The 27,829-nt window shown below is 40.8% G+C and overlaps 2 protein-coding genes across 4 annotated transcripts in view; one reads left to right on the forward strand and one right to left on the reverse strand.

Annotated features, from left to right (window-relative positions):
- The first annotated feature begins 32 nt into the window (after positions 1-32).
- Positions 33-24,665, forward strand: zgc:114119 (uncharacterized protein LOC619273 homolog). 3 transcript variants are annotated; one of them, XR_002922158.2, is made up of 6 exons: positions 33-615; positions 2,069-2,227; positions 2,301-2,390; positions 2,624-2,734; positions 23,673-23,723; positions 23,800-24,664. XR_002922158.2 is itself a non-coding variant. In XM_024298644.2 (5 exons), exons 1-4 carry the CDS (start codon positions 421-423, stop codon positions 2,717-2,719), a joined length of 540 nt encoding a protein of 179 aa, XP_024154412.1. In that variant the 5' UTR covers positions 33-420; the 3' UTR covers positions 2,720-2,734; positions 23,673-24,665. The 3 variants fall into 3 exon arrangements, 2 of the variants coding, with proteins under 2 accessions (XP_024154412.1, XP_024154406.1); XM_024298644.2 differs by having other exon boundaries at positions 23,673-24,665; XM_024298638.2 differs by lacking the exons at positions 23,673-23,723; positions 23,800-24,664 and having other exon boundaries at positions 34-615; positions 2,624-3,226.
- Positions 3,712-27,829, reverse strand: part of ext1c (exostoses (multiple) 1c) — a 45,815-nt gene continuing 21,697 nt past the window's right edge. Inside the window, exons 3-12 of the mRNA XM_024298623.2 lie at positions 14,355-14,448; positions 10,512-10,619; positions 9,578-9,697; positions 8,045-8,177; positions 7,817-7,935; positions 6,869-6,964; positions 6,712-6,798; positions 6,474-6,634; positions 4,915-5,086; positions 3,712-4,837 (exon numbers count right to left, since the gene is read on the reverse strand). Coding sequence (XP_024154391.1) covers positions 4,652-4,837; positions 4,915-5,086; positions 6,474-6,634; positions 6,712-6,798; positions 6,869-6,964; positions 7,817-7,935; positions 8,045-8,177; positions 9,578-9,697; positions 10,512-10,619; positions 14,355-14,448 — 1,276 coding nt within the window. The 3' untranslated portion in view covers positions 3,712-4,651. The remainder of the gene's footprint in view (positions 4,838-4,914; positions 5,087-6,473; positions 6,635-6,711; positions 6,799-6,868; positions 6,965-7,816; positions 7,936-8,044; positions 8,178-9,577; positions 9,698-10,511; positions 10,620-14,354; positions 14,449-27,829) is intronic.

Raw genomic sequence — 27,829 nt, forward strand, 5'->3', positions numbered from 1 at the left:
CATTTTGTCGCCACCTAGTTGCGGAAATGGCGGGCTTTGTGAGGAAATTACGTCACAGAAGCGCGACTGTAAAACTGACATAAATCCTCTTGTAGCTTTGCTTGTTTGATGTGCTTTGTTTTTGAAATAAGATACCGGGTTGGTGTTCTGCTGCACCGCGAAACGAGCCCGAACCAGACCTTCAAGTCGAAAACAGTCGGAAGACTTTCTCCGTTAAAGCCCAGAGATAGCAGCAGGCGAACTAGCTGTTAGGAGACGAAAGAGGATTTCAAATTCTGGATTCTGAAGACTCCGATATTCTTTAACCGAGAAGAGGCCACTAGTCTGTTGCCACACCGGAATATTCTTCCTTTGCTTTTATTTATTTATTATTTTAGCTAGTTCTTCATTCCCTTCTCCTTTGTGTTGCTCCGCCGGCTCATGGCGGCCTCCCTGCCCCAGAAGCCGGGCATAGCAGGGATGCCCCCCGGCGCCTCGGTGGCCCCGGGCCAGCAGCCTCCACAGGGAGCTCTTCGAGAGATCTCCCCAGTGTTCCTGTGCAGGATCGGACAGGAGACCGTGCAGGACATCGTCACGCGCACTATGGAGATCTTTCAGATCACGCGGGCGACACAGGTAACCCGCGTACAAGCAAAACAACCACAAAAGAGCAACATACTTAAAGTCATTTCAGTTTATTTACAAGACAATAATAATAACTAAACTTTCTAAATTGAGATTAAAACCGTTTTGTCCACAGTGGTGGTGTGTATTAGAAATACAATCTGTGCGCGTGCTTCCCGCCACTAGATATCGTTTGATCTGAATTTCAGTTACCTGTTAAAAAAATCCTTAGGGAACTTTAGTCATACATTTGTTTATTTGTTTTTTGACAAAAAGTGTTTAAAATGTTATTTTGTTAAAATTCTGTAAGTCCTTGTATTTATTTTTATTGATTTTTTTTTTTTTACTTTTTTTTTATTATAAGAATTAATTCTATTCATTTTGAGTTCTAAACAGAGAATGAAAGAATTAAAAAGTAGGCCCAGGCTTTTTTTTTCTTTTTTTAATTATTGATTAAAAAATAAAAGTTGAAAGTGTCAAACATGTTGCGCTAATTTTAAGAACAATTTATCCTTTATTGTTTCATTATATTACACCTGCTTTGGGTGTTTGGTTTCTTTTTTTCATTGTTACTTGTTTATTAGAAAATGTAAAAAAAAGTATTTTCCTTTTTGTCGTTTTTTTTTTGTAATACACACTTCACATATCAATCCAAAACAAAGCTGTGACCCGAAAATCGAGGTTTGAATCAAATCATGGGAAAAATTAATTGTTGCATTCCTGCTGTCTCATTTGTTGTTATTTACCAAATAAAGTGAAAATGCAATGGTCTGAGGATCAAAAATGAACAGTTAGTCACAACTACCCTTATGGGTGGATACAGGCTGTCTGCAGCGCAAAAATAGACAACCCTGTATGAGGCTCACAGGTGGTCCACACAAAATGTTAAGGTTGTAGAACACTCTGCGAGCTTATAGAGTGAAAATGTTCATGCACACTTTTTTACAGGTTTGCTTACACTTGTGTAACGTGCAAGGATAAGTTAGAATCAAGTCAGAATTTTTCATTTTCAAAACCCCACTAACTCAAGTCGATCCCCCTATACTAAAAGTCAGTAAGGAGCCAGTACTTGCATCTTACTAACCAGCAGTGTGTCGTAAGGACACTAAACAAAAGTATCCTCTGTATGTCACAAGTGTGTGTACCTTGCATTATCCTTACAAATACTTTACAGTACACTTACCACACACACATCAATGGTATTATCTATTTCTATGACCTTCCCTACGTGGGCACGCACCTCAAGGAAACTGTAAGATATACTCGCTACACTATGTGGTTGCTCCTCTTCACAACCCCCCACAGGTCTGGACAACCCAAAACCCTGTGTGGGTCAACAAATTTAAAGGTTATTTGAAGTTTACGTTTGTTAAGAAAGCATACTTTTGTTTAGCTTTTTTTCGCTTTGATGTACTGTTGTGACTTTGATTTTGTTGTTTTTAAATCTTTTTTGTCTTTGATTTAGCTGCCAAACGGTGTGACCCAGAGCCACGCCATGTACCAGGATCGCTTCGGGAAGCTGCAGGAGCACCTCCGCCAGCTGGCCCTGCTCTTCCGGAAGCTCCGCCTGCTGTACGAGCGCTGCGTGGAGATGACCTCTGACTTGCAGGAGGAGCCGGCAGAGGTGAAGCGGGAGTCGTGGTTACAGTTTGGTGAAGGGGAGAACTCTGATGACCCTGTCTGCGTCGTCTCTGCAGCTTGTGCCGTATGTAGGAGAGGACCTCGTTTCTGTTCGGGTGGAGCCCTGCAGCCCGGCTGTCAGCCAGGAGAGACAGGAGGTCCTGGAGGTGGGTGGTGTTGCTGCGCCAAGCTTTATTGACACTTCAAAAACTAATCTAAAGTCTAATTTTCACAATTGAAAAAAATAATAAAAAGAAAAAAATGCATTGTTGTCATGGAGATGGAAGTCAATTAAACTGTCAATTAAATGTCTGAAAAATGATTTTCAACAAACTGACGTGTGTTGTGAAGTGCCGCACATGCTCAGTGTGTTCTGATCAGCTCCCATGATGCCTTGCAGAAAGTGCGGCAGAAGAACCAGGAGATGAAGGTACTGATGGACCAGATGAGAAACCTGCTGTGGGACGTCAACGCCATGCTGACGCTCAGGAAGTGACGGCCATCAGAGCAGGTGAAGCGCCACTCCCTCTGTCAGAGGACAACCACAGGAAGTCCTGCCTCCTCTGCACTCCTCATTGACTGCTGTTACTGATTTTTTGACAAAAACGTTTCTTGGGAGAAAAAAAATCATTAGGTGACGAGGACGACTGGACTTTACTTCAACACAATGCACATGTTCTAAATTTAGTCCTTTTTTTTTTTTTATATGAATGTGTTTCTCTCCATGACGGCAGATACAGGTGAGTCCTCGCAGGTAAAGATATTCCCGTTTACAAACGTCTCTACAGCACTGTGAGAATCTCGGCAGCTTTGGATCTCAGGTTTCCTGCGTGGAACTTTGCGTTTTTAACGATAAACAGCCTAAAACTCCATGTGGTTTCTGTTTGGCCGTTTTGTTTTTTTTATTTCTGTCACGATGCACACTCAGCTGAAGCTGTTTCCTTTGAAACAAACCTTTCTTTGTCCATTTAAAAAAAATAAAATTCTTTTTTTTGTAATAAAAGCTCATCTCTTTAGGGAACTCACTGCTCCTCTGGGAAAAAATGTTGGAGGAAACAGAGGAATAAAAATGTTGATACCACCAAAGAGAACGGGAAAAAGTGTGGGAACAAAGTCACATTTTGACTAAAAGTATCTATCTACTTTTGTTTAGGAAATTCTCATGACACAAGAAAGGCGTTCATGTGAAACATTTTTATAGCTCTTAATGAGCTGTGCATATAAAAAAAAGTTGAGGCTTAAGATTGTTCGGCTCTTTTTTTTGTAAATATGCATTCCTTTTTAAAAATAAAAAAATTAGGATGGTTCAGCTTATTTCCAGATTTAGCTTCTTCCAGAATTTTTCTGTTCTTTTTTTTTTTTTTATTCACCTGATTAAAAATGTTCAGTTGTTTTAATTTACATTTACATTTTCTATTTCTCAGATTGTTCAGCTCTTATACACACATTTGACTCTTTTCTGATTTTTCATCTCTTTTTTTAAATAAATATTTCAGCTCTTTTTCAGAAAATATAGCACAGGTTTTTCTGGCAGTACTGGACTTTACGACTTTGGTTTCTCTTTAAACTTGGTCTAAATACTTTAGACATTGACACTGACACTTCTAAAGATAAAGCAGTGTTATGTTTTTTGTAGCTGTGTGACAACACTGCAAGGTAATGACAACAACAACGCAGGTCATGCGAAAGTTCCTTTTTTTATATTTGGGTTGTAGTATTTCATTTATGCAAAGACTTTAATATTATTTTCAACCACCTCAAAGATAGCAACTAAATGTTTGGAAACGTTGGCGGTGGTTGGATGCTTTTTTGGTGTCGTATTACCTCTCCGCCAATCAGTGGATTTCATCTTGTGACGACAGTAACTCCTCCCTACAGATCTGGACCGCTCAGTGGAAATGAGACACAAGAGTCTAATCTTTACCTTGCTATTCTTGAGGTCATAGAAATGATGTGGTGTTTTTACCATGGAGTCTTCATTCTTTTTTCTTTTTCCCGTATGGATGCGTGGATCAGTTGACCTTTCACCTCTGAATAAAACCTAGTTTGTTTTTGTTTTGGTTAAGTTTGTCAACCCCCTCCAAAAAAAGAAAAAAAAAACTGACGTTGCAGTTAAAACCATTTTATTTGTCTTCACTGCCAGCATGTCAGTTGGAATGGTGCGTTTCCAGTCTCTGCTCTGCTCGAGTCCGTAGGATGGAATCATCACTTCCTGTTCACAAAAACTCCTTCATTTATTTAATTTGTTTCTTGATTCATCGCCCGTCTGGATTTAGGATCCTCTAGAAGTTTTTCATTCACCCCCTTATTCCTTCTGAAAAGACCACCAGGCACAAATGGACCCTTCAAGTCAGTCCTCTGTGGACCGTTCCATTGTCCGTCCTAAAGGCCACTAGACGAGTGTTTCCTCTTTTGAAGCTCAGTTTCATTAGATCCGCTCCAGGTCTTTGTACTTCTTGCGGAAGACGGAGACCTGGTCTTTGAAGAGCACCGGGTCCAGGCGGAGCTGCGAGTGGACCAGAGGCATGTAGCCAAACCAGCTGGCGAAGGTGTTGACGCACTCCTGCCTCTGATTGAAGTGCTCCGAGCTCGCCCAGGGGGCGCTCTTCGTGCCCTGTCGGGTCAGACCAGATGCTGTCACTGAGCCTTCAAAATCAACACGGGCTACTAAAAAAAGGGGGCGGAGCTTACCTGCGGGCCGGGCAGCTCCTTGTACTGCTTCCGCTGAGCCACCTTGATGGGCGGCAAGTGAGTCACAGAAGACACGAGGAAGTTCATCAGGATGTCCTCGCAGTTGGAGGTGCGGTCCACCAGGATGCGGAGTGACTGGGGCAGGTAGTGGGAGAACAGGTGGTGGTAGTACCTGCAGGGCGGAGATAAAACTTCAACACTGTGAAGATGCCATCTTCATCCACCATCGTGTGTTGGGGAAGTTTAGGGCAGGAAAGCATCAAACATTTTCTACTAAAACGTTTCCCCACATGTAATCCAGATGTTCTGTCCACTTTGGGTCATAGTGATTTGAACTTGGTGCCTTCAGAGAAAACTTCCATAAAAACAGTTGACTTAATAGCAACCAAAGAAAAAGTATAAAAAAAGGTGTTGATGTAATAGATCTTAAAAGGCCATGAACTTGTCCACTACGTAGTTTTTAAGGCCGCATCACTACGTACAATTTGTGCGTTGTTCACGTATGTCATTTCAGTCTTTCGTGATGCATGTTTGCTATATGTAATTCATTACATGTGTTCATCATTCGTCCACGTGCACAGATGTCTGTTGAGGGTTTCGGCCGATGGGTCTTTACCAGAATCCGGTTAAAAATTTTTGAGAATTACGCAGTTGTCGAGTATTTTTAGGTAGTTTATACGATATTATTACGTAAATCTTGGGCAATTGTGCGTAATTTTTGCGAGATGCATACGCAAATCTGTTTTTTTTCTAACTGTTTCACGTATGTCTAACAGACTTTACATGGAAGAGCCACTGATGTATAACTTTTGAGTATACTGCACACATATCAAAAAATTACATAATTGACACAAATCACAAATAAATTGCATATAAACATTAGCCGTTCATTCAGCACTCACATATTTTTTGATGGTCATATAAATCTGCTGATCTTTCACCCCTCCAGCAGTCTATATCAAATGAGGGGGCAGTGATTCCTCAACTAAAGCTCTTGCTCGGAGTCCCCCTTCTTTGTAAGGTCGCCCTGGCGGATAACATTAGCTCATCTAGCAGCTGACTCAGAGCAGCTGGTGGCTCTAAAATGTCTTTGAGTCTCATATTGAACTTGTAGAATGTTTGTAAGAACCCAGAACATAAAATTGATCTTTTGGGAACCTGAGAAACTTTTACTCCAGCTCCAGAAAACTATTGTCAAGTTCTGAGGAACAGAATTTGGAGACATTTATTCTGTTTAAACGGATTAACATCGGAGATGTCGTAGAGAACACCTAAATGACTCACTTTTTTACTTGCTCTCTGACTGTTCATGCAATCGATGGAATTATAGTATAGGATTAGCGAGTTTTCTTTTTGGCTTTGCACGGATTTGCAACACATTGATAGCGTACAGTGACCCAGAAATGGACAAAATGAGTTTAGGGAAGAATTAATTATTTTTCTTTTTTTTCTTTTTTTTTATTTTAAGTTGAAGTAATGAAATAAATTGGTGTAAAACCTGAATTCAGATTTGACCACAAGGCCTCCTTTGGGATTCAAACCCTTTATCTCAGAGTTACCTGTGGTAGAAGGCGGCCCCCGTCAGGACGATGGAGTACTCATTGGTCCATTTAGAGGTGTAGCCCCAGGCGTGCCTCAGGGGGTCCCAGAAGTGGCTCCGGGACGGGTACCCCACGATCCGATCTGGGAAGCTCCTCCACACCAGGAAGGCAAAGTTCACCTGTGATTACACGGCAAACGCATTCGTCAGGTGACCGATCAGCCACCGCACTGGAATTTGTGTGCAGCAGAACCCACCTCACTGGTCAAAAGAACTGTGTCCTCATCCAGACTCAGTACTGCCTCTGTTTCTATGGCAACGTGAGGTAGAAACCGACTGGTGGTCTGGAAGGGAAGTGAGTTCTGTGAGTGTCAGGAAAGGCATGTGGCTGCAGCAGCGAAGAGCCGTTCTCACCTTCCTCCTGCCGTCCGTCACGGTGAGGGGAACGGGCATGGGGGGCCACTTACTCCGGCTGGGCTGCGGCTTCTCGCTGTTCCACACAATGATGATCTGGAAGAGCATGGGGGCGGGGCATCAGGAACATGATGAGATTAGGAAGAATGTGATCTGTAAAGGTACTAGAGCCAGGAAGTTTGGCTTTTAAGTGAAAAAAAAAGCTAATTATAGGGATAATCTTAAAACAATAACTAAGAAAAATCAATAAATTCTGTTTACTGATTGAACACTGAAAGTCAAGACATAAATTGTTCAATCATTAAATCAATTAGATTTTATTTAAGGTTCAAATAAAAAAAAGTATTTCCCAACTTCAGTGTTTTTGTGATTTTAAAATCAAATCAAACAGGAAATACTTTCCTGACTCTGAAGCCCATTTGAGAATAGAATCCGACCAAATCCATGAGATTAAAGAAAATCTTTAATCAAAGAACGTCTTTGATCTTTGTTGTCATAAACAAACTCTTAGGAACATATTTAAAAAGTAAATTTATGTTTTTTTGATACCCCAGAACATGGATAAATAGGTGTGTAGGGGAAGATTGATTTGGCGACGTATCATGATATTTTGTTTGGTGATTTAAAATGTTGACACTCCAATATTTAATTAATTATTCATTGATTACAGATTAAAACACCAGAAATGCTTACTATTTTTTTCATTAGTCCTGAAATCGCAGGAAAGTAGAATAAGTTTGTCTTATGTTCTTTGAACTTTGCTTAAAATTTCTCGATGTGATTAAATTTTCAATTGACAATAAGATTTTCTCAGAGTCCTAAAAATGAAGCACCAATTAAAAGTAATCTGCTGCGCGTTTGAATTGGTAAACGTAGATCCTAAAGTGCATTTTTTAAAAGGATTTCCTCATATTCTGGTCATGCTCCGAGTCCTGCGACCTGGCTCACCTGTGAGCAGTACTTGGACTTGGACACCACCTGCAGCAGCTTCATGATTGGCTGGGACTGGGACACCAGTGGCGAGACGGCATGGATGACGGCGGTGAACTCCTGAGAAGGACTGAGGCCTGAGAGCAAAGACGACGTGTCACAGCATCTCATTTACAAGAGTCGAGAAAAATCACTGAAATGACACTTGAACCTGAATACAAATTTGAACAGAAGCTTTCCGCTCACCTAACCCCAGGTAGTAGAAGGGGAAGTGCTCCAGGTGAGAGGAGTACTCTGGTAAGGCGAGGAGGCCTCCAGGCAGCGAGTTCCACATGAACTTGTTCCTCGATGTGTGAGAAAACACGCGGTCCTTGATGATCTGCAAACAACAATTGCAGTTTTTACACACCAGCAGGGGGCAGCAAAGAGATGATGATGACAGAAAGGCTGGCTATACTCAAAAATGAAAACCTCCTGAATACTGAGCGAGGGCAGAAACTCTTATGGATACCTTCAGTAACCAGAAGGGACAAACATTTATGGTCCTAATCTAAATATTTTTGATTAATGTACAATTTACTTTGTGACATATTTTACACTTAAACTATTCATTAGTGGTGGGAAGGAGACAGCAAGCCACAGAAGACAAAGATTTAAAGAAGAAAAGATGTGAAGCCCTCACTTGTGTCGATTATGGTCAGAGTTAAGGACTGAACAGTCAGAAAGAGATTTTTAAGAAGAAACATCTGTATTGTTTTTCTCAAAACTTCCAAAGAAAATATTCTGACAAAACCACTAGGAAGACAAAAACAACTTGATTACGTGGCTAGAAAAATCTTGACTCAAACTACCAAACCTTCTGAAAAACAAGTCAAAATCCGAATTCTTCTTTTACCCCTCCAGTTGTAGGGGCATTTGGTGGGGTAGTAGTGTCTGAACTTGTTTTTTTTAAGGGTAAGGGCTTAGGGCTAGCTTTCTGTTGTCCGGTACGGTGATCCGTGTCGTGCTGTACTGCAAAGGAGGAATGAATTTTTTCACACGGGTGTGCTCTGAAGCACAGACATTTAAATGTAAACATTGACTTTTTTTTTTGCATGACTTTATAAAGTTATAAAAAAAATGTTATGTATTTTCCAAGCACTGGCAGTTACGCGCTAACCTAGATGACCGGCAAATAATGATGATTTCATCGATTTGAAGACACTATTTTTCCATGACTCTTCGCTTGGAGGGCTAAATGTAAGGGTAGGGGAAAAACCTGGATTAATCATCATTTCATGACAGCTGGAAGTCGATCTATAAACGGTACCTGAAGGTTCTGGAAGTTTGGATTAACTCGGACTTGGATTCTGTATTACAATCTTAACCCTTTCATACCATTTCATCGATATCCGACGCATTACTAATGTCAAATGCTGCATATTGGTGCAAAGCCACTTTTTCAGAATTTGCTGGAATTACTTTAGGTGCGTAAACGATTAAAGAGTTACGTTAGTTGTAGACTGTCAGCAGCAGAGCTAAATTGGTGTTAAAATGTTAAACTGCCATTTTTTGAGAAAAAAAAATGTTTCAGAGACGTTTGTGCAAAGAAGAGCAAAACCGATTTGCAGACATGAGAAACACGTAGGTTTAGGGGGTCGAATACTTATTCAGGTTTGGGAAAGTCTGTTTCTCCCGACTAACTGAATGATGTTTTCTCCTCTACTCACTTTTACAGCTGAACATGTTTTAGTGGTGCTAGGCGCTTATGTGAGCGTTCGGTTTAATCGATAGGCTCACCTCTAGCGTGGTCAGGACGATTTTGTCCACAGAGGAGAAGTAGGCGTCCCACAGCATCTGTGTCCTCTGTCGCAGTGCCAAGACTCGTGCGTTTCCCACAGCTCGCACCGTGGACGGCACCTGCAGAGACACAGAGGAAGTTTCCGCAGCTGATTGGGATCTCAGGGGAAAGACGGAAACGTCAAAGGAAAAGAATTTGTGCAGATAGTTGAACTGAAAACTTTCACACGCTTCATTAACTCTCCTGTAAAGAAAGGACACTGTATGACAGCATCATCCGTATGTCATAAGCTCATGAAACTTACATTATCCTGACAAATACTTTGCGATACTCTTACCACTCGAACAAATATCATACATTCCATTTTCACGACGCCTCTCAAGGAAACTGCAAGACTACACCCATTAAGATTCAGCTGCACTTGTTTCCGTCCCTCCACTAGCCAGGACAGCAAAACACGAATCACCTGCTGTTTGCAGGCATTTTCGATTTTGACTTGTGACCGAAAGAACACACAGGAAACTGCAAAAACCTACAAACGTTGGAAAGATTACCTAAAATTATAATGTCGTCATCACTTTATGCCAATCAACGGTAGCTACAGTGCCTCCGCCCCAACCGTTCCGTTCCAATTTTTCAATGGACCTAACCTAAAACTGATGGGGGCCCCAAGAGGTACCTTCGGTACTGATTAATGGGTCCATTTTCCAATAGAAACGCTTAAAATAACGTACCGTACCAGACCGCTAAGGCATTACCGTAGGATGTCCAAATCCATGACTCATCAGCTTTTTGCCACAAATCTAATGCTTCAAACATATTCAACTTTTTCTCAGAAAGAGCTTGTTTCAAGTCTTCTCATTAATCAAAAACACTTGGTAGTTCAGGAACTTGGAGTAAAAGTGGACTTTGACTATCTCTGGCTCTGGTTACCTGCAGCAGCAGCCGCTCGTCTCCCTCAATGACCGCCTGGTTCCACTGGATGACGTCGGAAAACGGAAGCTCCCAGCCGTTGCTCAGCAGCACGGGGATGCACGCTGCCTGGACACAAGCACAGGAAACAGGAGCTTGTCAGGATCGAGTGGTTGAAAACTCATTTCTGCTGCTTCTCTCCAAGTTCCCATGAAGCCCCTGAGGTTCGATCATCTGTGTCAGCCGCACGCACACCGAGCACATGCGTGTATCTGCACTCGCTAATGAGGAACATCCACTGAGGGGGAAACCTGCAGCGAAGCAGAGCAGAACACTTAATTCATCAGATCGCAGGGCGTTATCGAAGCCGACTTTGATGTTTCCTGAACTCTGTCTTCACTGACAGCTTTTTGATGTTGTTCTGCTTCCCCGTGCTTCGCCGGCCTCCTTCTGTCTCCTCGTCTCTGAATCTACAACAGCTGGCAGAGAATCTGGAATCGGCACTGCAGGGAGGGCACTGTTTGATGGTGTGATTCCCTCTCTCATAGTTTCATGCTTTCCCCCCTACATCTCCTCTGTGGTTTGAGGCTTCCTGTCTCTATCTGTCACTTTGTCATGAGGAGCTGTGATCCGACATTGTGTTTCTTCTGTCTGCAGGACATGAATGTCAGACACCAGCAGGGTCACTCCACAAAAAATAAAAATAAAAAAATCCGCCTCTGAGTGAACTCCACAAACCCAAGAACTGTGGACCTCAGATGTCTTCGGCTTCTGTGCCGGCCACTGGGTCACATCAGAGCCGCTGTGTGGTTTCTGGTTTGTTTTCTCTGAGGGGAGCCTGTGAGTGAGGGAATGTCTGCCTCTTCTAAAGCCGGCTCTGGGTTTGCTTCCAGCTCTAATGACACTGAACACAAATGCACAAACTGGAATCTAGAAGGTGGCCTGCGATCCGGGACGGAGCTAGAATATTTTATATGGAGGGGCAGAAGACTTAGGAAGGGTTTCAAATGGAAGTGGAAGGCCATTAAAAAAGAAAGGATCAAAAATACGTATTTATAATTTTTTTTATTATGAACATTCAAAAAGCAGTTCAGGGACTATGACTAATTCTTAAAGAAGTGTGTATTAGTGTTTTAATAATATTTTTCAATAGTAAATCGCGTATAATTGTAAAGCGCTTTTCTATCTTCCTTGAAGGCTCAAAGAGCTTTACAGTCACCCATTCACACACACATTCACACACTGGCGGCAGCTCCACTGCCGAATGGTGGCGCCAACTTCCACAAGAAGCAATTTGGGGTTCTTGCCCAAGGACACTTCGGCGGGAATCGATCCCGCAATCTTTCGATCAGGCAATAGTGCAATTAATATTGACTACAAATTTTTGGGGGGTAAGGCTTTATGCTGAAGGGGTAGCTGTCCCCCTTACCCCTCTGTAGCTCCGCCCCTGTCTCCACAAGTTGTCCAATTGGTAGTTGAGGTCAAAAACTGGTTCACTGCTCTAACAGAATTTTTCTTAATGACCCGCTCCAATCATCTTTTGATTGTGAAGTGTTCCCAGTGATTTTTTAATTATGATTCTGCTGTCTTTACACCATATAAAAAAAAACTGTATAATTCTCCAGGACAGGGGTCTCAAACTCAGTTTACCTTGGGGCCACTGAAGGTAGAATCTGGTTGAGGCTGGGATGTGTGGGGTTCCATTTGTGCCAAAAATATGTTTGTGCATCCACTGTCTATGTCTTTGGTACATTGTCTATGTCTACTGAATAAGTTTATTGAACATGTCTACGTGCCATGAAGCAATATCTTCTGTCAATACGTCCTGTGCAATGACAGGGTCTAACAATGTTAGCAACTGTTGCTAAGGACTTTTCTGATGACCAGATTCAACGACAATAGCAAATGCAAAGTTTTAAGTATAAAACAAGCTGAAACATCACAAAGCAAATACAAGCTATCATCAAAGAAGCATGGACATGCAGAAGATACTGCTTAGTAGTATGTAGAAATTAACAAATGCTCAATAAACTTGTTCAACAGACATAGACAATGGATCAAAGACATGGACAGTGGACGCAAAAACACATTTTTGGCACAAATGGAACCCCATGCAGCAATGACTGCATGTATTGTGAAAATTACGAGCGAATAGTCACTTTCTAATTAAAAAAAAAAAAAGTCAGGAACTCATTAAAGTGGTCTGGGGAGGGGGTGTCAGGTTTCCTTCCCTAAAAGTTTCCCGGCTTCAAGTCCGGTCAATGTCATATCCCCAAGAGCTATTTACCCCACCCTGATTGGTTGGTTCGCCAGCTCCACACACAGCACTGTAAAACTTCAATTCCTACAAAACACCGCACCAACATTAAACTTTCATATTAAAGTGGGGGCCACAAGACCCCTGTGATAGGACATAGTTTCAGCAGAGCAGCAATAATTCATTGGAACATTACCTCTGATTTCTGGGTGGAACTGTCTATGCAGAGCAATCCCGCCCCCTTTCCCAATTCCTGTTGCTGAGAGCTCTCTGTTTACATGCTCTTCAGAAGTAGTTACTTAGAAACTCACCTCTACGTTCCTCCCCATCACCCATAACTGAGAGTTCTCTGTTTACACTCTCTACTGCTAGCTCACAGCCTGTCACACTCCAAACTTAATATTATGGTGCAACACAAAGGGTAAGCGATATTGGAGCTCTCCAGACATACAGTTTTGAGGCAGATACCAGCTTGTACGATGAAAACAAAGACGTACATAGACATATTTGTCTGCAAGTGGATGCATCAGAATGGAGCTTGCGGCCCATCCAGTGTATTTTCAATGTCACAAATATGGATTTTTTTCTAAACGGCATTTTTTTCTGCTCTGACATTGCAACGATTTGAATAAAGAAATATGCAGAAATGCAGTTTAGAGCTAAATTTTCTTAATAAAATTCCTCCATCAGAAAAATACCACAAATGCCAAAAACACAATTTTCATTGGAGTGAGTCTTTAATGACTCTGGAATGGACCAGTTTCTACAGAAAGCCTCATTAGCATCTATTCCTTTTCAGCTATAAAGGATGAAACTGCACGAAAGTTAACCAGCAAATACCAAGACACAAGTCACAATGGTGATTAATAAATTACACCTGTTCATTATTTCATGAGTGAAGATGTTTTATGTGTTCACAATCTTTACTACTGTAGCATGGAGAGGAGGAGTGCAAGATGATAGCAGTACATTGACCATTAACTGTATAAGAGAACTGGACTAAGTGGATCCCCCCTCACATTTGAAACAGGAAGTACCTGCTGGTTTCAAGAAGCCAAAATCCCATAGACTTCTATAATACTTAGTCATTCTTTTTGTTAGAATAACTATTCTTTGTCTTAACATGTTCTTGATAATCCTAATTTTTTTTCATGATTTATTTATAAAGTATATGGTTTTATGTTGAACGTTTGAAGCATTTAAATGTCAGATCTCGTTTAGCCCTCTTTCTAACAGCTAATTTATTGAATCTGTAAAATACCTGCAGTCGGTTCAAGCTTTCTTTGTACATTAAAATGTGACATAGTTACCCCTTAACTTTCCCCTTAATCCTCAAAGCAGAAGCTAAAAAACAGATGCCAACTTTAGCCTTGAACACAGCTAAATAAAACTGTCAAAAAACTGGTGTAAATCCTCCATGTTTGAAACTTTATCAGCAGTTTCTTCGTAACATTACTTAGTCATTTGCTCCACATTATGTAGAACAGGCTTCGTGTGTAGGAACAACTGTTTCATCTTTCATGTCATGACTCCTGGTTTAGTCTGTTAAAACAACCTCCATCCTCAAATCCGTTGATAGCGTTGGTGTACGTCATACGTGCGATTACCTGCAGAGACTCTAGGAAGCGGAAGGAACCCAGGCGGCGGCCTCGGGGCACCAAGCAGAAGGTGGAGTTGTGAAGAAGCTCCTGGTAATCAAACCTGACAAAGAAGAAAAACACCAGAGATGTATTAAGACTATCAGAAGATTAGCAAACATACATTTAACACAAAAAATTACACCAGAAGACCTTTGGGGGAGGAGGAGTCTCAAAGAAAGTTGTGGTTTGAAGTCTCAGAGAGTCCAATACCAGCCAATGAAGCTCACAATTTAGAAAATGATGTGATGTTGAGGGTCCCAGATTTGGGTATTTTCTGGACCCCAAAATAATTTAATCAGTCCCTGAAAGAGTCTGCAAAGAGTTCTGTGAGAACTGCTGTAAAGAGCCTTAGATTTGCTTCTGATTCAGGGCAGTTGTTACACAAAATCGTGACACTGTGCACATACAAAACGACACTTTCTGTTGGCTGAGAGGCAGCCCTGCTTCTCAATTTTTTTTTAGTGTTCTTATCGCCATGGCAACACACATGGTGATAATCGTATATTCGGGACAATCAGAAACCTCTGGTGTGCATTTGTGGACTTGTGAAGTCCTGTTTCCAGGACTGATGCAAAAAAAATAAATGTGCACCATGAAATCTCGACAGACTGTTTGAAGAACTAATGCAGACAACAGTTGAGAAAATCAAAAAAATATATACTGAAAACTTTGGAATTTAGAATGATGTAAAAAAAATAAAAAAGAAAAGAAAACTCCTAAAACAATAACTAAGACTTCTGTAAAGCAGAATTAAAATGTGAAATAAATTATTTGTAGCAAAAAATAATGAATATATTAATGTAGTTATTTAAAATTAATTGAGCTGAACATTTTTAATTTAAAAATGCAATTGGAGCATAGATGTTCATGCCTGTGAGTTTTACAGGGTTAAAATGGGACCTTTTTTTTTCTCGTTGATAGTTATAAATTTGTTCGTCCAGCTCATGTGTGCACATGTTGCCTGTGCACGTCATGCCCACAAGCTTTTGTTTCCAAGGCATTTGTGTCCCTGGACCTGCAGGTTGTATGTTGATGCATGAGCATGCAGCAAGGGCCGTGCGCGCACACGTGCACATCCACCATCTGGCTTGCAGCTCTAACATGAACTTGGATGGAGAGAATGTGGAAAAAAAAGTGTGAGGTGTCGGTCCTTCTGGTGGTAGTAGCTTAGGAGCATGTTGGATGCAAAATGGTCAATTTCATGTGTTTGTATCTGTTTTCTTCTATTCGTCTGTCCTGTTAAGGAAAGTTTCTTCATTATGTGTTCCTCATGACCCCCCTCCCATTCAGGACTGTTGTGCTGTTTTCCCCAACACATTAGTGTAGCCATTCTGATGGGTTCTTTTGGTCTTACTGCCTCCATTTCTATTGATTTTCTAGGTTTTCTTTTCCGTTTTTAGATGTTCATGGCGGGTGCTTCCATGCATTAAACACAGACAAAGTATTGAATGTTCTTTAACAGTCAAAGATGAGTAGACGGATTGATGAATAAATCAATGAAGGAACGGATGTTATAAGAGATGCATGAAACCTAACTTCAGTTAGACGAAACAATTCTCTATCTGACTCTAATTTTGACGTCAATGGTTCCTGTTGTGTCATCTGTAGTTACTCTTAATTTTCAAGAGAGAGCGGGTTATATTTTGGAAGGCCAACACACAACATTTGTTTTGTGACATTTCACCTCGAAGCACAGATTTTGGTTTTGATTTTGGTCTGCTTGCAGACGTGTGTCCTGGTGCCAGTTCCAGATCTCGGATAGTTGTACTGTCAGGACGAACCATGACAGAGAACCACAAAGGAGTCTATCCAATCTGGAACTAAATATGTGTTGGACTTGCTGGAAATGGATGACAAACTGAAAAGGGACTCAACCCTTGTGCTATCTTATGGGGTCCAGATGACCCAAGCCTTACATTTGACATGTTATTCGCCCCACGACAAATCTTGATGAAGGGGGAAAGGATTTTATCTCTGGCATGGACACCAGTGAAAATCATGAAAATCATCACCATGAAAATCAAAAATCATTAAAAAAAAATGACCCCACCTCCAATGGCAACATACATAGGATAGCATTTGAGTTTGCGTGAGATTGTGAATAGTCCAGGCACAGATGGAAACATTGTCATGGCACCAGGTATTTTTCTATCAAGAACCCCATACCTGATCCATCTGGACACACCTTTGGGGTCAGTTGAAAATTATACCCAAGTATTTCTCAGAGGTCAATGCCTACAACCTTGAAAACAACATTTTCTCTTGAAGAATAGGTTTAACATCTTCAACCTGCAAAACCTTCATACATTATTGGCTGGAGGCCTTCGTTTTTCGTGTCAACAATTAGTGTAATTAGTATATGTGTGCCACACTTTACTGAAGGAAAGTGTCTATATGCAATCAAGGTAAACCAATGGATTCTGACACAGAAAATAAGCTTTTTACCGATATGCAACACTTTACCGTAAAGAGTTGACTATTGATGCAAAGCTGCTTTTTAGTAAAACTTAAAGCGGTTACGTCCCCCAAAGGGTTCATACCTCCGATTTATTCTTTTCAAGACTTTTAGTGACGTCTCATGGATACAAGCCCTTTAATCCTCCCACATCTTGAGCCTTTTCATCATCCCATTCTTATCCTCCCATCCTTTATGCAATCTTCCTGTTGTGGTAACGATGGACCCAAGGTCAACTCTGATTTGTGTTTTGTTTGAGAAGTCATAGAGCTGCTAGAAGCACAGAGCTGATGTGTTTTGAATGAAAAGCAAACGGAAGAATTACCATGAACGGTTCCCTCTAGCTGCAAGATTGAAGTTCCCTTCCTGCATTTAAATCCAGTCTGCATCTTATATTTATGCAGAGAGAGTTAATCTTCCAGCTGACTCAGTGTGCAAGAGGGAAACGTCGCGCACAAGACACACACAAAAACTCAGGCGCCACGGGAGACTCGCGGATATTAGTCATCTCGGGAGGATTGTCACGACAAACGGGAGTCTCTCTCCGTATCAAATACCCACTATCCTCCTGTTCCCGTGCATCTGCTCAATTTACTGCGCCTTTTAGTCCCACCGTGCTTCTGTTTCTGTGTTTGTTCTGCGGTGTAGTTTTGTGTTTATGCTGTTTTCTCAAGCTGCATTCTCTGTAATAGATCTCCCGTGGAAAAATATTTGTTTTGTTTTTTTTCCTAAGATTCCCTCAGTCCTCTGAGGTTTATTTTGAACCAAACTAACATTCAAGCGTGTGATTCTGTCTGTTGCTGCCTGTTTGTAACAGCTAAATAATTTAGGATGTAAATCAAAGGACAAAATACAGTTTTGAAGGACGATTTCACAGAATAGGGTTGCATATCTTTCCTCTTCATATGATTCAAAATTCATCTCAATATATGGTCTACGAATTGATCCATAAAAGATTCAGCAAACTTTATGATTAAACAAGACGTTCTAATTTTTTTCTTCTTTGTAGCAATTATTTTTCATTTGCCATTTAAAACTATAAATGAAAATGTCTTTTAACAGAAAAACCTTTTTTTTTTCTTACTGGTACTTTTTAGTTTAGGCAACAAAAACAAAACTTATTTTTCTACGTTCACACCGGAGATGGAAGTAGTGCTGCCACAAACGATTATTTTAATAGTCGACTAATCACCGATTATTTTTTCCGATTAGTCGACTAATTGGGTCATGCGCAAACTGGATGCAAAGCACACTTAAGATGCTTAAGCTGATTGCTGAAATCATTGAAGCTGATAGTCAGCTAAATTATTAGTTAAACGCCAAATTATCCTAAAAAACTGAAAAAAGCCTTAGTTAGCCAAAAGAGCTAGCATGTAGCTGAAATATTAGATAAGCTCCAAATTAGCCCTAAAAACAAAAAAATCTTAGTTAGCCAAAATAGTTACCATGCAGCTGAAATACTAGCTAAACTTGAAATTAGGCTAAAAAACTGAAAAAATCCTAAATTAGCCAAAATAGCTAGCATGCAGCAGAAATATTAGCTAAACCTCAAATTAGCTTAAAAAAAGGAAAAATTCCTAAATTAGCCAAAACACCTAGCATGCAGCGGAAATATTAGCTAAACCTCAAATTAGCTTAAAAAAATGAAAAATTCCTAAATTAGCCAGAACACATAGCATGCAGCTGAAATATTAGCTAAACTCCAAATTAGCCTAAAAACAAAAAAAGCCTAAATTAGCCAAAACAGCTAGCATGCAGCTGAAATATTAGCTAAACTCCAAATTAGCCTTTTCATTCATTCATTCATTTTCTTGTCCGCTCCTTCCCTTTCGGGGTCGCGGGGGTGCCAGAGCCTATCCCGGCTACTAATGGGCGAAGGCGGGGTTCACCCTTGACAGGTCGCCAGTCTGTCGCAGGGCCTCAATCACACACACATGTACTCACACATTCATACCTAGGGGCAATTTAGAGTCACCAATTAACCTATGAAGCATGTAAACCCTAAATTAGCCAAAATAGCTAGCATCTAGCTGAAATATTTGCAAAACTCCAAATTAGCCTAAAAAACCTTAATAAAGGTCAAAATAGTCCAAAAAGCTAGCATAATGAATATATGTTTTTCAACTTTAATACACTCCGACTCCATATACTGCAAAGTAACGACTAATCGACTATTAAATTAGTTGTCAGCTATATTAATAGTCGATTAGTCATCGATTATTCGATTAATCATGGCAGTCCTACTTGGAAGCGAAGATTCAAGCAACCACTACCACTCAGAAGTATACATACACGCATACACGTGTTAAAGTAATTTCTGCAAAAGACAAATACAGACACAAGCCAGAGTGAGATTTTCTTGCGAGGATACCAGTGTCAGTTTGTTGCCACAAGTCTGTACACACTTCCCATTTATTAGAATTTTGGTTGCCTAGGTTACAGAAAAGAATCAATCTAAGAGATTAGGTTTAAACAGTCAACAATAACTTCTCTGTGCAGGCATGGGAATTTTCAGTCAGAGTTCCTGTAGGAATGAATTCTTATCAGTTTGATGCAAAACTCCCTTCAATCTTTCTCAGCTCTCCTTTCCTCCAGATGGCATGCAGAATACTCTAGCAAAGCAGATTTCATTTATGCAGGTCAAACAGACTTTAATTGTAGATTTAAGCAGCAGTTATAATAAATATAGTATATACTTTTATCAACACGCTTATATGTGTTTTGGGCTTCTGCAATTTTTTTGTCTTCACTCATAGATATGCAAGTCAATTTGTTGGCTCTATTTACAAAATGTCCTTCTATTTAACCTGAAATTTTGGAACTTTGACCAATCAGGGACTTGGATTTGGTAGTGACGTATGGGTAGCATCCTTTTTGAAACACGGAAGTACCAACCATTGAAAAAAGTTTACTATGAAGGAGAAATTAATAATTGTTATTTGTGTTTGGCTGGAATTATAGGCCACTAAGTGGTTCATATACTAGAATCGAGCTGGAAAAGAAAAAGTCTGAAGACATAACAGCTTTTTGGGTCTTTAATGCAGTTTTGTTTTATGTAGTTAACTGTCATTTTAATTTATACAGGTATTGTTTGCAGTTATGTGAAAAACGGTTATCATATGTTTAGTGCATGCAACACACATCCCGTACTGGTGGTTCATTTTCAGCCAACTTGGTAGAAGCAAGCTTATGATTGGAGAGGTTTTTGTTTGCATCACATTTACATAAAACGGCAAAGACAGTAGAGAACAGAACAGGAAGAGAAACTGATAAAGTTTGACAGAAACCGATTATAATCGACATACCAACATAATCTTGTGTCTGTTTTTCGACCAATCCTGCCGTCACTCTCAGTACTAGATTGTTTTTCCGATACATATTTGTGTCCTTTACATCCCTGCTTAATAGACAGAATCAAAGCAAGTTGAGCCTGAATTACCTCTAAAACATCACTAACGGTTGGACACAAGCTCATGCATTCTGTTCCAAAAATAGTCCAAAACCGGAAGGTCCAAAGGTTTCAGTTCCTAAAATAAGGGTAAGCTGTTTTGGTTTCAATTGAGCTCAAATGTGAGCATAACTAAAGACATGTTTTTTTTTTTTCAGAGACACTAAAGGACATTTTCGTATCACACAAGCCCCGTTTTTGCTAGTGTCTACTATGTTCCCTGATTAAGTAGGTCTTTGCAGGTTCAGGTAACTTAACCTTTTCAACACCAGACATGTCACTGGTGACACTTAACTGGCGACAGAATCAGCCAATTTACATCAACTACCTAAACACTTCACTTCTGTACTGTGTTGTATATTGTCCCTAAGCTGCTTTTCTTAGAGTCCACTAGAATTATGGTAATTGCATAAACGGTTGAAGATTTATGGAAGTCAAAATAACTTTTGAACAGTGCACCTTATGTGTGGTACACAATGCTCAAAAGTCTGTCAAAATCACAAGATCACAGGTCTTGGCTGCCAATGTGTCAAAGTGTCCTTGGGCATGACGCTGAACCCCACATTGTTCCTGGTGGTTATAGGTGTTAGGGAGCAAAGCCGCCATCAGCGTATAAATGTGTGTGAGTGACTATAAAGCGCTTTGAGACTTCTAAGAGGGTAGTAAAGCCCAGTATTAGTATATGCCATTTAGCAGGAGGAAAGAAGCAGGCGTGTTCCCCTCCGATTAGGAAGTTTGTGTTGTGGTGTGTGTTTAGCACCCCATGACAAATGGATACCAGAACTGAAGCATCAAACCTGCAGTTTGTAGTCTACATCCTACGTAAATTGTTGGATGTGCAGCCTGACAGGCCCCCAGATGTTACCCAAAATGAAATGCTGAGAGCTGGTCTGGTGTCTGTAAAAACTCACTGAGCTCTCTGCTGCACAAACACACCTCCTCCGCACCGCCCACGTGTGTGTGTGCGTGTGGGAGTGTGCTTTACTAAAGCACTTTCTCCGGTTCCATCCATTAATCACAGAGACGGAGGTCTAAGCTCTCTAATCTGAGCGGACTCGACCTCCACCAGCTGATCCTCTGACGCCGCGACTTACACCTCCACCCATAACACACACATACACACACAGGTAAACAAAGGCATAAAAGGGGGATTTGTGTCTTTATTGGTGTGGTACATTAAACTCTTTCAGCACAAAGGCTGAATCCTTTGTCATTTTGGGTCAGATTCACATAAAAGCTGCTTTAAACAAAAAGATCTGCAGCTGCTCTGATCTTTTTTAAATCACAGTAAAGTGCCTGTAATTTGACATCAAGCTGCAGTCAGAGCCCAGCTGTGGCCCCATGCCATGATGTCAAATCAAAAAAACAAAACAATATGAAATTGTTTGCTCTCATGTACTTTTTAGTTTTGACAGTAGATGAAGCACCTTCCATTAACTAATCAGCTTCAAAAGATACATAAAAGTGACACAATAATAATTTTTATATATTTTTTAGGTTTTATTAAAATAATTAAGAACTTTATAGTTTTGTACTTCGGCATACTTTCATTTTTCAGTACAACAAGAGCAGCGCTCATTAGAGACAGGCGTCTATTGGAGACCAGCGTTTATTTCATCAGACAGGAAGGTGATGACTAATGGGTTCATTTTGCGGCAAAGTTTGGTCACAAAATGCAGAAAACACCAGATGAAGATTTCAGGATTTATTGAAATGATGAGAACATTGTATTAGCACTCGCTGTGAACGTTTCTGTTCTCTTTGAAGCATCATCAGTCTCCTTATCAAAAATCTTTTTCACTTTCATGCAAATCATTTTCCTGGAGACATGCAAACCTTTCTGTCTATGCTCAACAATCCACGTTCAAACCGGTTCTTCTAATTCGTTGGTCACTTTCTTTGCACCTCCACTAGGAAATCGTTTGCTTGTTTCTGCATCCGTCTTCTCCATATCTCCCCTCTGCTTGAGCCATTCTCGGATACGTTTAGAATCCACCCAAAAATTTCATGCAGATTCCTCACCAGAATGTTTTTGGCATATGCCACCGTAAAAAGTTTAAATGCTTAATCAAATGAGTGTTTCTTGGCCATTGCAACAATGGCTCACGACACAAATCCTAGAGACATTCGGCGTCTGCATGACGGTGTGTGTGTGTCTTAAAGGAGCCCGCTACTATTAGAGACTGGGGTGTAAAGTAACAAGCACCTTTTAGACCTGGCGTTTTCTGGAGACCTGCCACAATTGGAAGATATATGGTAGTAGTTTAGGTAGCTTTTTTTTTTCAAGTATACATACCTCCACATTAATTCAAGATACTCAAAAAGTACTTTGTGTGTACCTACCCCCTTCTTACACATGGTAAGTAGCATGAAACACGTAATAAAGATCAATAAAGTATCATATTATCACCAACCAACAAAGAGAGACTCGCCACGTACGAACCTCGTAAAAACTCAGTAGCAACTGTAAGTAGCACATAGAAACAACGCCAACGCCAAGTAAATACCTATGTATACCATGTGAATACCCACAAGTATCCAATAAGTGCCGTACCGTGAAGTTTTATGGTTTTTGTTTTTTTTTAGCATTGTTTCTTGTTTTGGCTAACTTGAACTCTAAAAATGAAATTTAACATTTCTAAGAAAAATTTAAATTGGAAGTTATTTTTTACTGTTTTACATTTCCCTGTCATTGTTTTAATAACTAGTTTTCAGTAAATTTGTCATTTCATGGGTAGGAACGCCTTTGTTAAAGTAGTGATTGTTCAGCTAATTTAGCTTTAAAACAGACATCAATTTATAAAATTTTTTTGATGTTTTACTCTAAATGCTTTTTGGGGCTTACTTGATAGTTTCATTCAGAATTTTTTTCAACTTTTATTTGCATTGTTGGGCTAGCTTAGCTAGAATTACACATGTAGCATTGTTAGCCTTGTTTTCAGTTATCAAAAGGTGTATGATTTGAGAGGGACAGTTTGTGTATTTTGTAATGAATGTATTGTATTTATGAAAGAATAATCCAGAATTACAGACCTACTCAGATAAAAATCATGAAAAGAATGTTAGAGGACGCATATAAAGACAATTTTCTGCAGTATTTCTAAATTCAAATCTGGGTTATTCAAATTTTGAAAAAAGAAAGAAGTTTTTGTGTAGAAAGCTCCACAACGAAGAGGGGAAGGGGGGCGGGGTTGCTCTGTGCCAACTGTCCCGCCCACAACTCAAGTTAATTTCTAATATAGCTCTACAGAAACTAAGTTCTAGAAAATGACAGTTTTTCGATTTTGGCTAAACCACTGGGAATGCTTTTAAAATCGATCAAAAGATGATCAGAGTAGGAATTTAAGCCAAACTTGCTACCCTCCCATCTTTGATTTCATAGGCTTTGACTCGTGATGCGGAGAAGGTCGCCTCCAGTGCAGAAGTTCAGCCGGTAAGGATGATGGATGAACGTGGAAACAGATCTCCTGGATAGAAACGAGCGTTTATGAATACAAGTTTGTGTGCAGAAATCTGATCTCCTCCGTGTGCCGTCAGCCCGCTCACGAGGCTCCGAAGGTTTTGATAAACTCCGTGGCGGCATGAATGGAAGCTCTGTTTAGAGGCAGCTTCATATTTTTTTTTCCTTTTTCTTACCATAAAATAAATGGTTTGATTCCCAGAAAGAGTCTGACTGGTGGTGAGGCGTCATCAGGAGACTCTCGCTGAACTTTGGGATGGTTTGTTTTTCAGCTTTTTTTTTTTTTTTTGTCCTTTGAGGTGCAGCGCACATGAATTCAGTGCAAAGCAAACTTTCCCTCATCTTAAACTTGAAAGTGGAGCCACACCTTCAGGCTCCACCCTGCTGTTGATGCAGCTGCGCTGCGTTTGTTCTGCAAATCCTGCGGCTTCACCCGTTTGTCTGCGGCTGAGCGTGATTTGTGAGCGTGTGCAACCACAGCCTGCTATCACAAAAAAAAAAATCGCAAGAGAAGAAGCTGGATCACTTCCAAACTCCCCTCCTCTGCATCCTCCTCCTCATCATCATCCTTGAGTCTGGGCCTGCAGAGACGAGGAAGCATCCCACTCTGATGGAAGAGGAGGCGGCCTCACCTCACTCGCCTCTATTTTTAAATGCAGAGAACCTGATTGCAGATCAGTCACGCTGCAGAGGCGCACCAATGCCGAGACACAGGCTGGTTCTTTACCCCGGTGGATGAGTCCATCTCATGACCAGCGAGGGGAAACTGTGTAACACAGGAATCTCACTAAAACTAGAACATCTCATCTGCTGCAGAACCACAGAAAGAAAAATCAAATGTTGAAATTCTCCTCAAAAGAAATAAAAAACAATTTTATTTGAATAGATGAAGAGAATATATGTTTTTATTTTTGTTACTTCCTGCTGTTTTGAAGCAAACATTTTTTTCTTTTTTGAAACCTAAATCTGAAATTTTGAGTTCAGTAGCGTGACTTTAGTGTGGCTTTATTCTGAAGGAACACAAAAGAATTCAAAGCTTTGTTCTACTTTTACTCACAATCCCATCAGCCACTGGAGCACCTACGCCTCCCCACTCCTCTTCACCTTTCACTTTGTCAGGAAGTGACATCAGTGTCATCATTTGCCGTCTTATCCATCGCTGAGTGGAACTGGCGTAAACCCTGACTTTTTTTCCCGGGATGTTTTAAAACCAGCCTCTAGTGGTGATTTGAGGAACTCTGTAACTTTGTAAAGTTTTGTCCTCCAACTTTTGACTGATACAACCATCAACTCTGGAAAAAATTAAATTTTGCCTAAACAAGCAACAAACACAAAGAAATCTGTCAATCAAAGGCAAAAATTTAGCTTATGACCAATTTTTAAAACCAGTATTAAATAAAATGAAACAAATTAATCTAATACCCAATAGAAAACATGCTATCTAATTGCCTTATTTATAATCGTAATTATTTTTCACCTAATAATATCTTTATTTAAAGTTGTGACATTGTGGCGTTTCATAAAAACACAGGCTTTACGAAGTTTTCCTAATACATCAGACTTCCAACCTTTACTTTTACACCAAGAAGTTTTTTTTTTTTTTTTTTTTTAAGTATAGGAAAAACAAAACACAAGAACAAAACATCTGGTCCAGAGAGTTCTAAATAAAACAGTAGGAACACTTCTGAGCAATCCAAAATTATTGATTGATTAATACCATACTGCATGTTGACAAACCTTATCCGACAGTTTACGTCACATGTAATCAGCACTCCAAATATCCCATTAATTCATGATAAACGCTCGTCTGGCTTTATCTTTTTACATAGTAGTTAATAGCTGTGGCATTGTGGGTTTGTTTGGGTTACTTCTGTTAAGAACTACAAAGTGGCACATTGACGACCTCACAGTAGCAACATGCAAAATAAAATGCAGCTGAGTTCAAATAAAATGTTCATGCTAGTAAACTTATAAACCTTTGTTTTTATTATATCTGAGAGCACATCAACAATATCGGCTAAAATTAGATAAACGCGATAAAAAAATTGTCTGTAATTAATTAATCACGATTAATTTTGTTTTAACTAATAAGAATTAATTTTTAAAACCCTCGCCAAGTGGTTATTTGGTGAACGGGCCTAGCTCCGGGTAATTTCATTTTTAAATGTGCAACAATCTGGAAGTTGGAAACCTCAGAATTTGGCCTCGCCCCTTGTTTTCCACATGACCATGAGCAAGACTTTGTTTGCGGACACACTTTATGACAAATTTAAAATAAAACGATTAATGATAAATCCAACTTTGGAGGGAAGACATTTTTAGAACTTTTTTATATTATCACTTCATGATTCAACCCGCCTTCTCTTGTTCATTCTGTCTTTAAACATCTTGTTGTAAATTTTATACATTAGATGCAACTGTTTTTACTGTTATTATTATTGTAGTTAGTATTGCTGTTTGCACTGAAGTTACAACACTGTAACAAATATAAAAAAACTGCTAATGCTTCTTTTTATTTGGTGAAATGACTTATTTCACTTTCAGATGTGCTTCATTCTGGAAGTCAATGAAAAACCTCACAGTTTGGTCCCGCCCCTTGATGGTCACCTGACCGTGAGCGCTGCTTCATGAAACCTGCACGTTGAAGAGGCCTCTCCGCCGAGTGAAGACGTGTGCACAACGCCCCCATTCAGCAGCAGGCCTCCTGGCCGTCTCCTTCAGCGCCAGCACACAGGGGGCTCAGTGTGTGGCAGCTGGACCCCCTCCAGGACCTCTCCAGAACCTTCCCCTCAGAGGCTGCTGGCAGCAGACCCGACAGCTTTTGCTCAACAGACCGAACAGCAAACAACACAGCAGCTTTCACGCTCCCCGCTGAGGGAAACACTCCTCTCTGAAAGAGGGATGAGCCCTCGTCATCTTCACACACAAGACACTGTGAGGATCCTCAAACAGAACCAGACGGGGATCAACCTGCAATTCTGCAGAACCAGCAGGACTGCTCAGCGGTTTGACAGTCAGACCTTCAGCTTTTCCTAAAAACCAGTTGATGTAGATTCATGGCGCCTGCAGGATGAGCTAACGCCATGTTTTCACGCCACTCTTATTAATGAAAACTCCAGCCTTAGTTTCATCTCGTGGAGAAAAACAGGCAGCGGTTCTGCACGGAGGCGCATCGCTGCAGCAAATTGCAAACACTCAGATTAACGGAGACTTCAGACGAGTTGAATCTGACTCCTATTGATTGCAGGAGCTCTCAGAGGAGGAGGAGCGCGCTGCATGCGAATGCGCACTTAAGCTTTTTCTTTAGCTGAAGTGGCTTTTATGGGGAGCGGAAGTAGGAGTGCTTAGACACTACAGCTGGGGAGAACCAGAACACTTTGGACAAGTGGGTCTAAGGTGGGCAGCTTAAAGGCACGGCGGTGTGACTTTGATGATGTGGGATGCTGGATCGCAGCCTCACTCTTGCGTTCTTGTGCAGATGCTCCCATGAGCAGAAGGCAAAAACGGGGTTTGAACAGGGCGGAGCATCTTCTGTAGATAGCGTGCGCCCGAACACACAAAACCAGGGGAACAGGAACCAGCAGCTCCAACACACGGCTCCTAGAACGTGGAGAAGCTCTCCTTTTATTTCTACTTTCTCCTCCCGCCCCTCCCCGCTGATGGTAATGCTCCATTGATCCCTGCTGGGAAGAGATAATTCACTGCAGCCTGGCGGGGAACGGCACGGCGCCCCCATTTGGACCGTCGGCTGCAGATGCCGGCGGCATCAGGGGAGCAGCAGGTGTTCATCTCTTCGTTTCTGCGCCTCCTGTGCTTAAGAAATGAAGAGATTTCCCAAAAAATGAAAAAAAACAGTGGAGGAGATCCAGGCTTTGTCTGGATTGAGTTTCAGTCGGAACAGAGGGGAGAAATGCAGCAAAGTGCAAAAATAAAAACGTGGAAAGCTCCTTTTGAGGAATATGAAACGGCAGGGAGAGGTGATGCCCAGCAGACAGCTGGAGAACAGCAGGACCACAGAACGAGAAGCCCCGGAGATCCCTGTCGGAGGGGGAGACGGTCACTCCACGAGGGCAGGAGAA

The sequence above is a fragment of the Oryzias melastigma genome, linkage group LG11, assembly GCF_002922805.2.
Source record: "Oryzias melastigma strain HK-1 linkage group LG11, ASM292280v2, whole genome shotgun sequence".
In the NCBI taxonomy this organism is placed as follows: domain Eukaryota; kingdom Metazoa; phylum Chordata; class Actinopteri; order Beloniformes; family Adrianichthyidae; genus Oryzias; species Oryzias melastigma.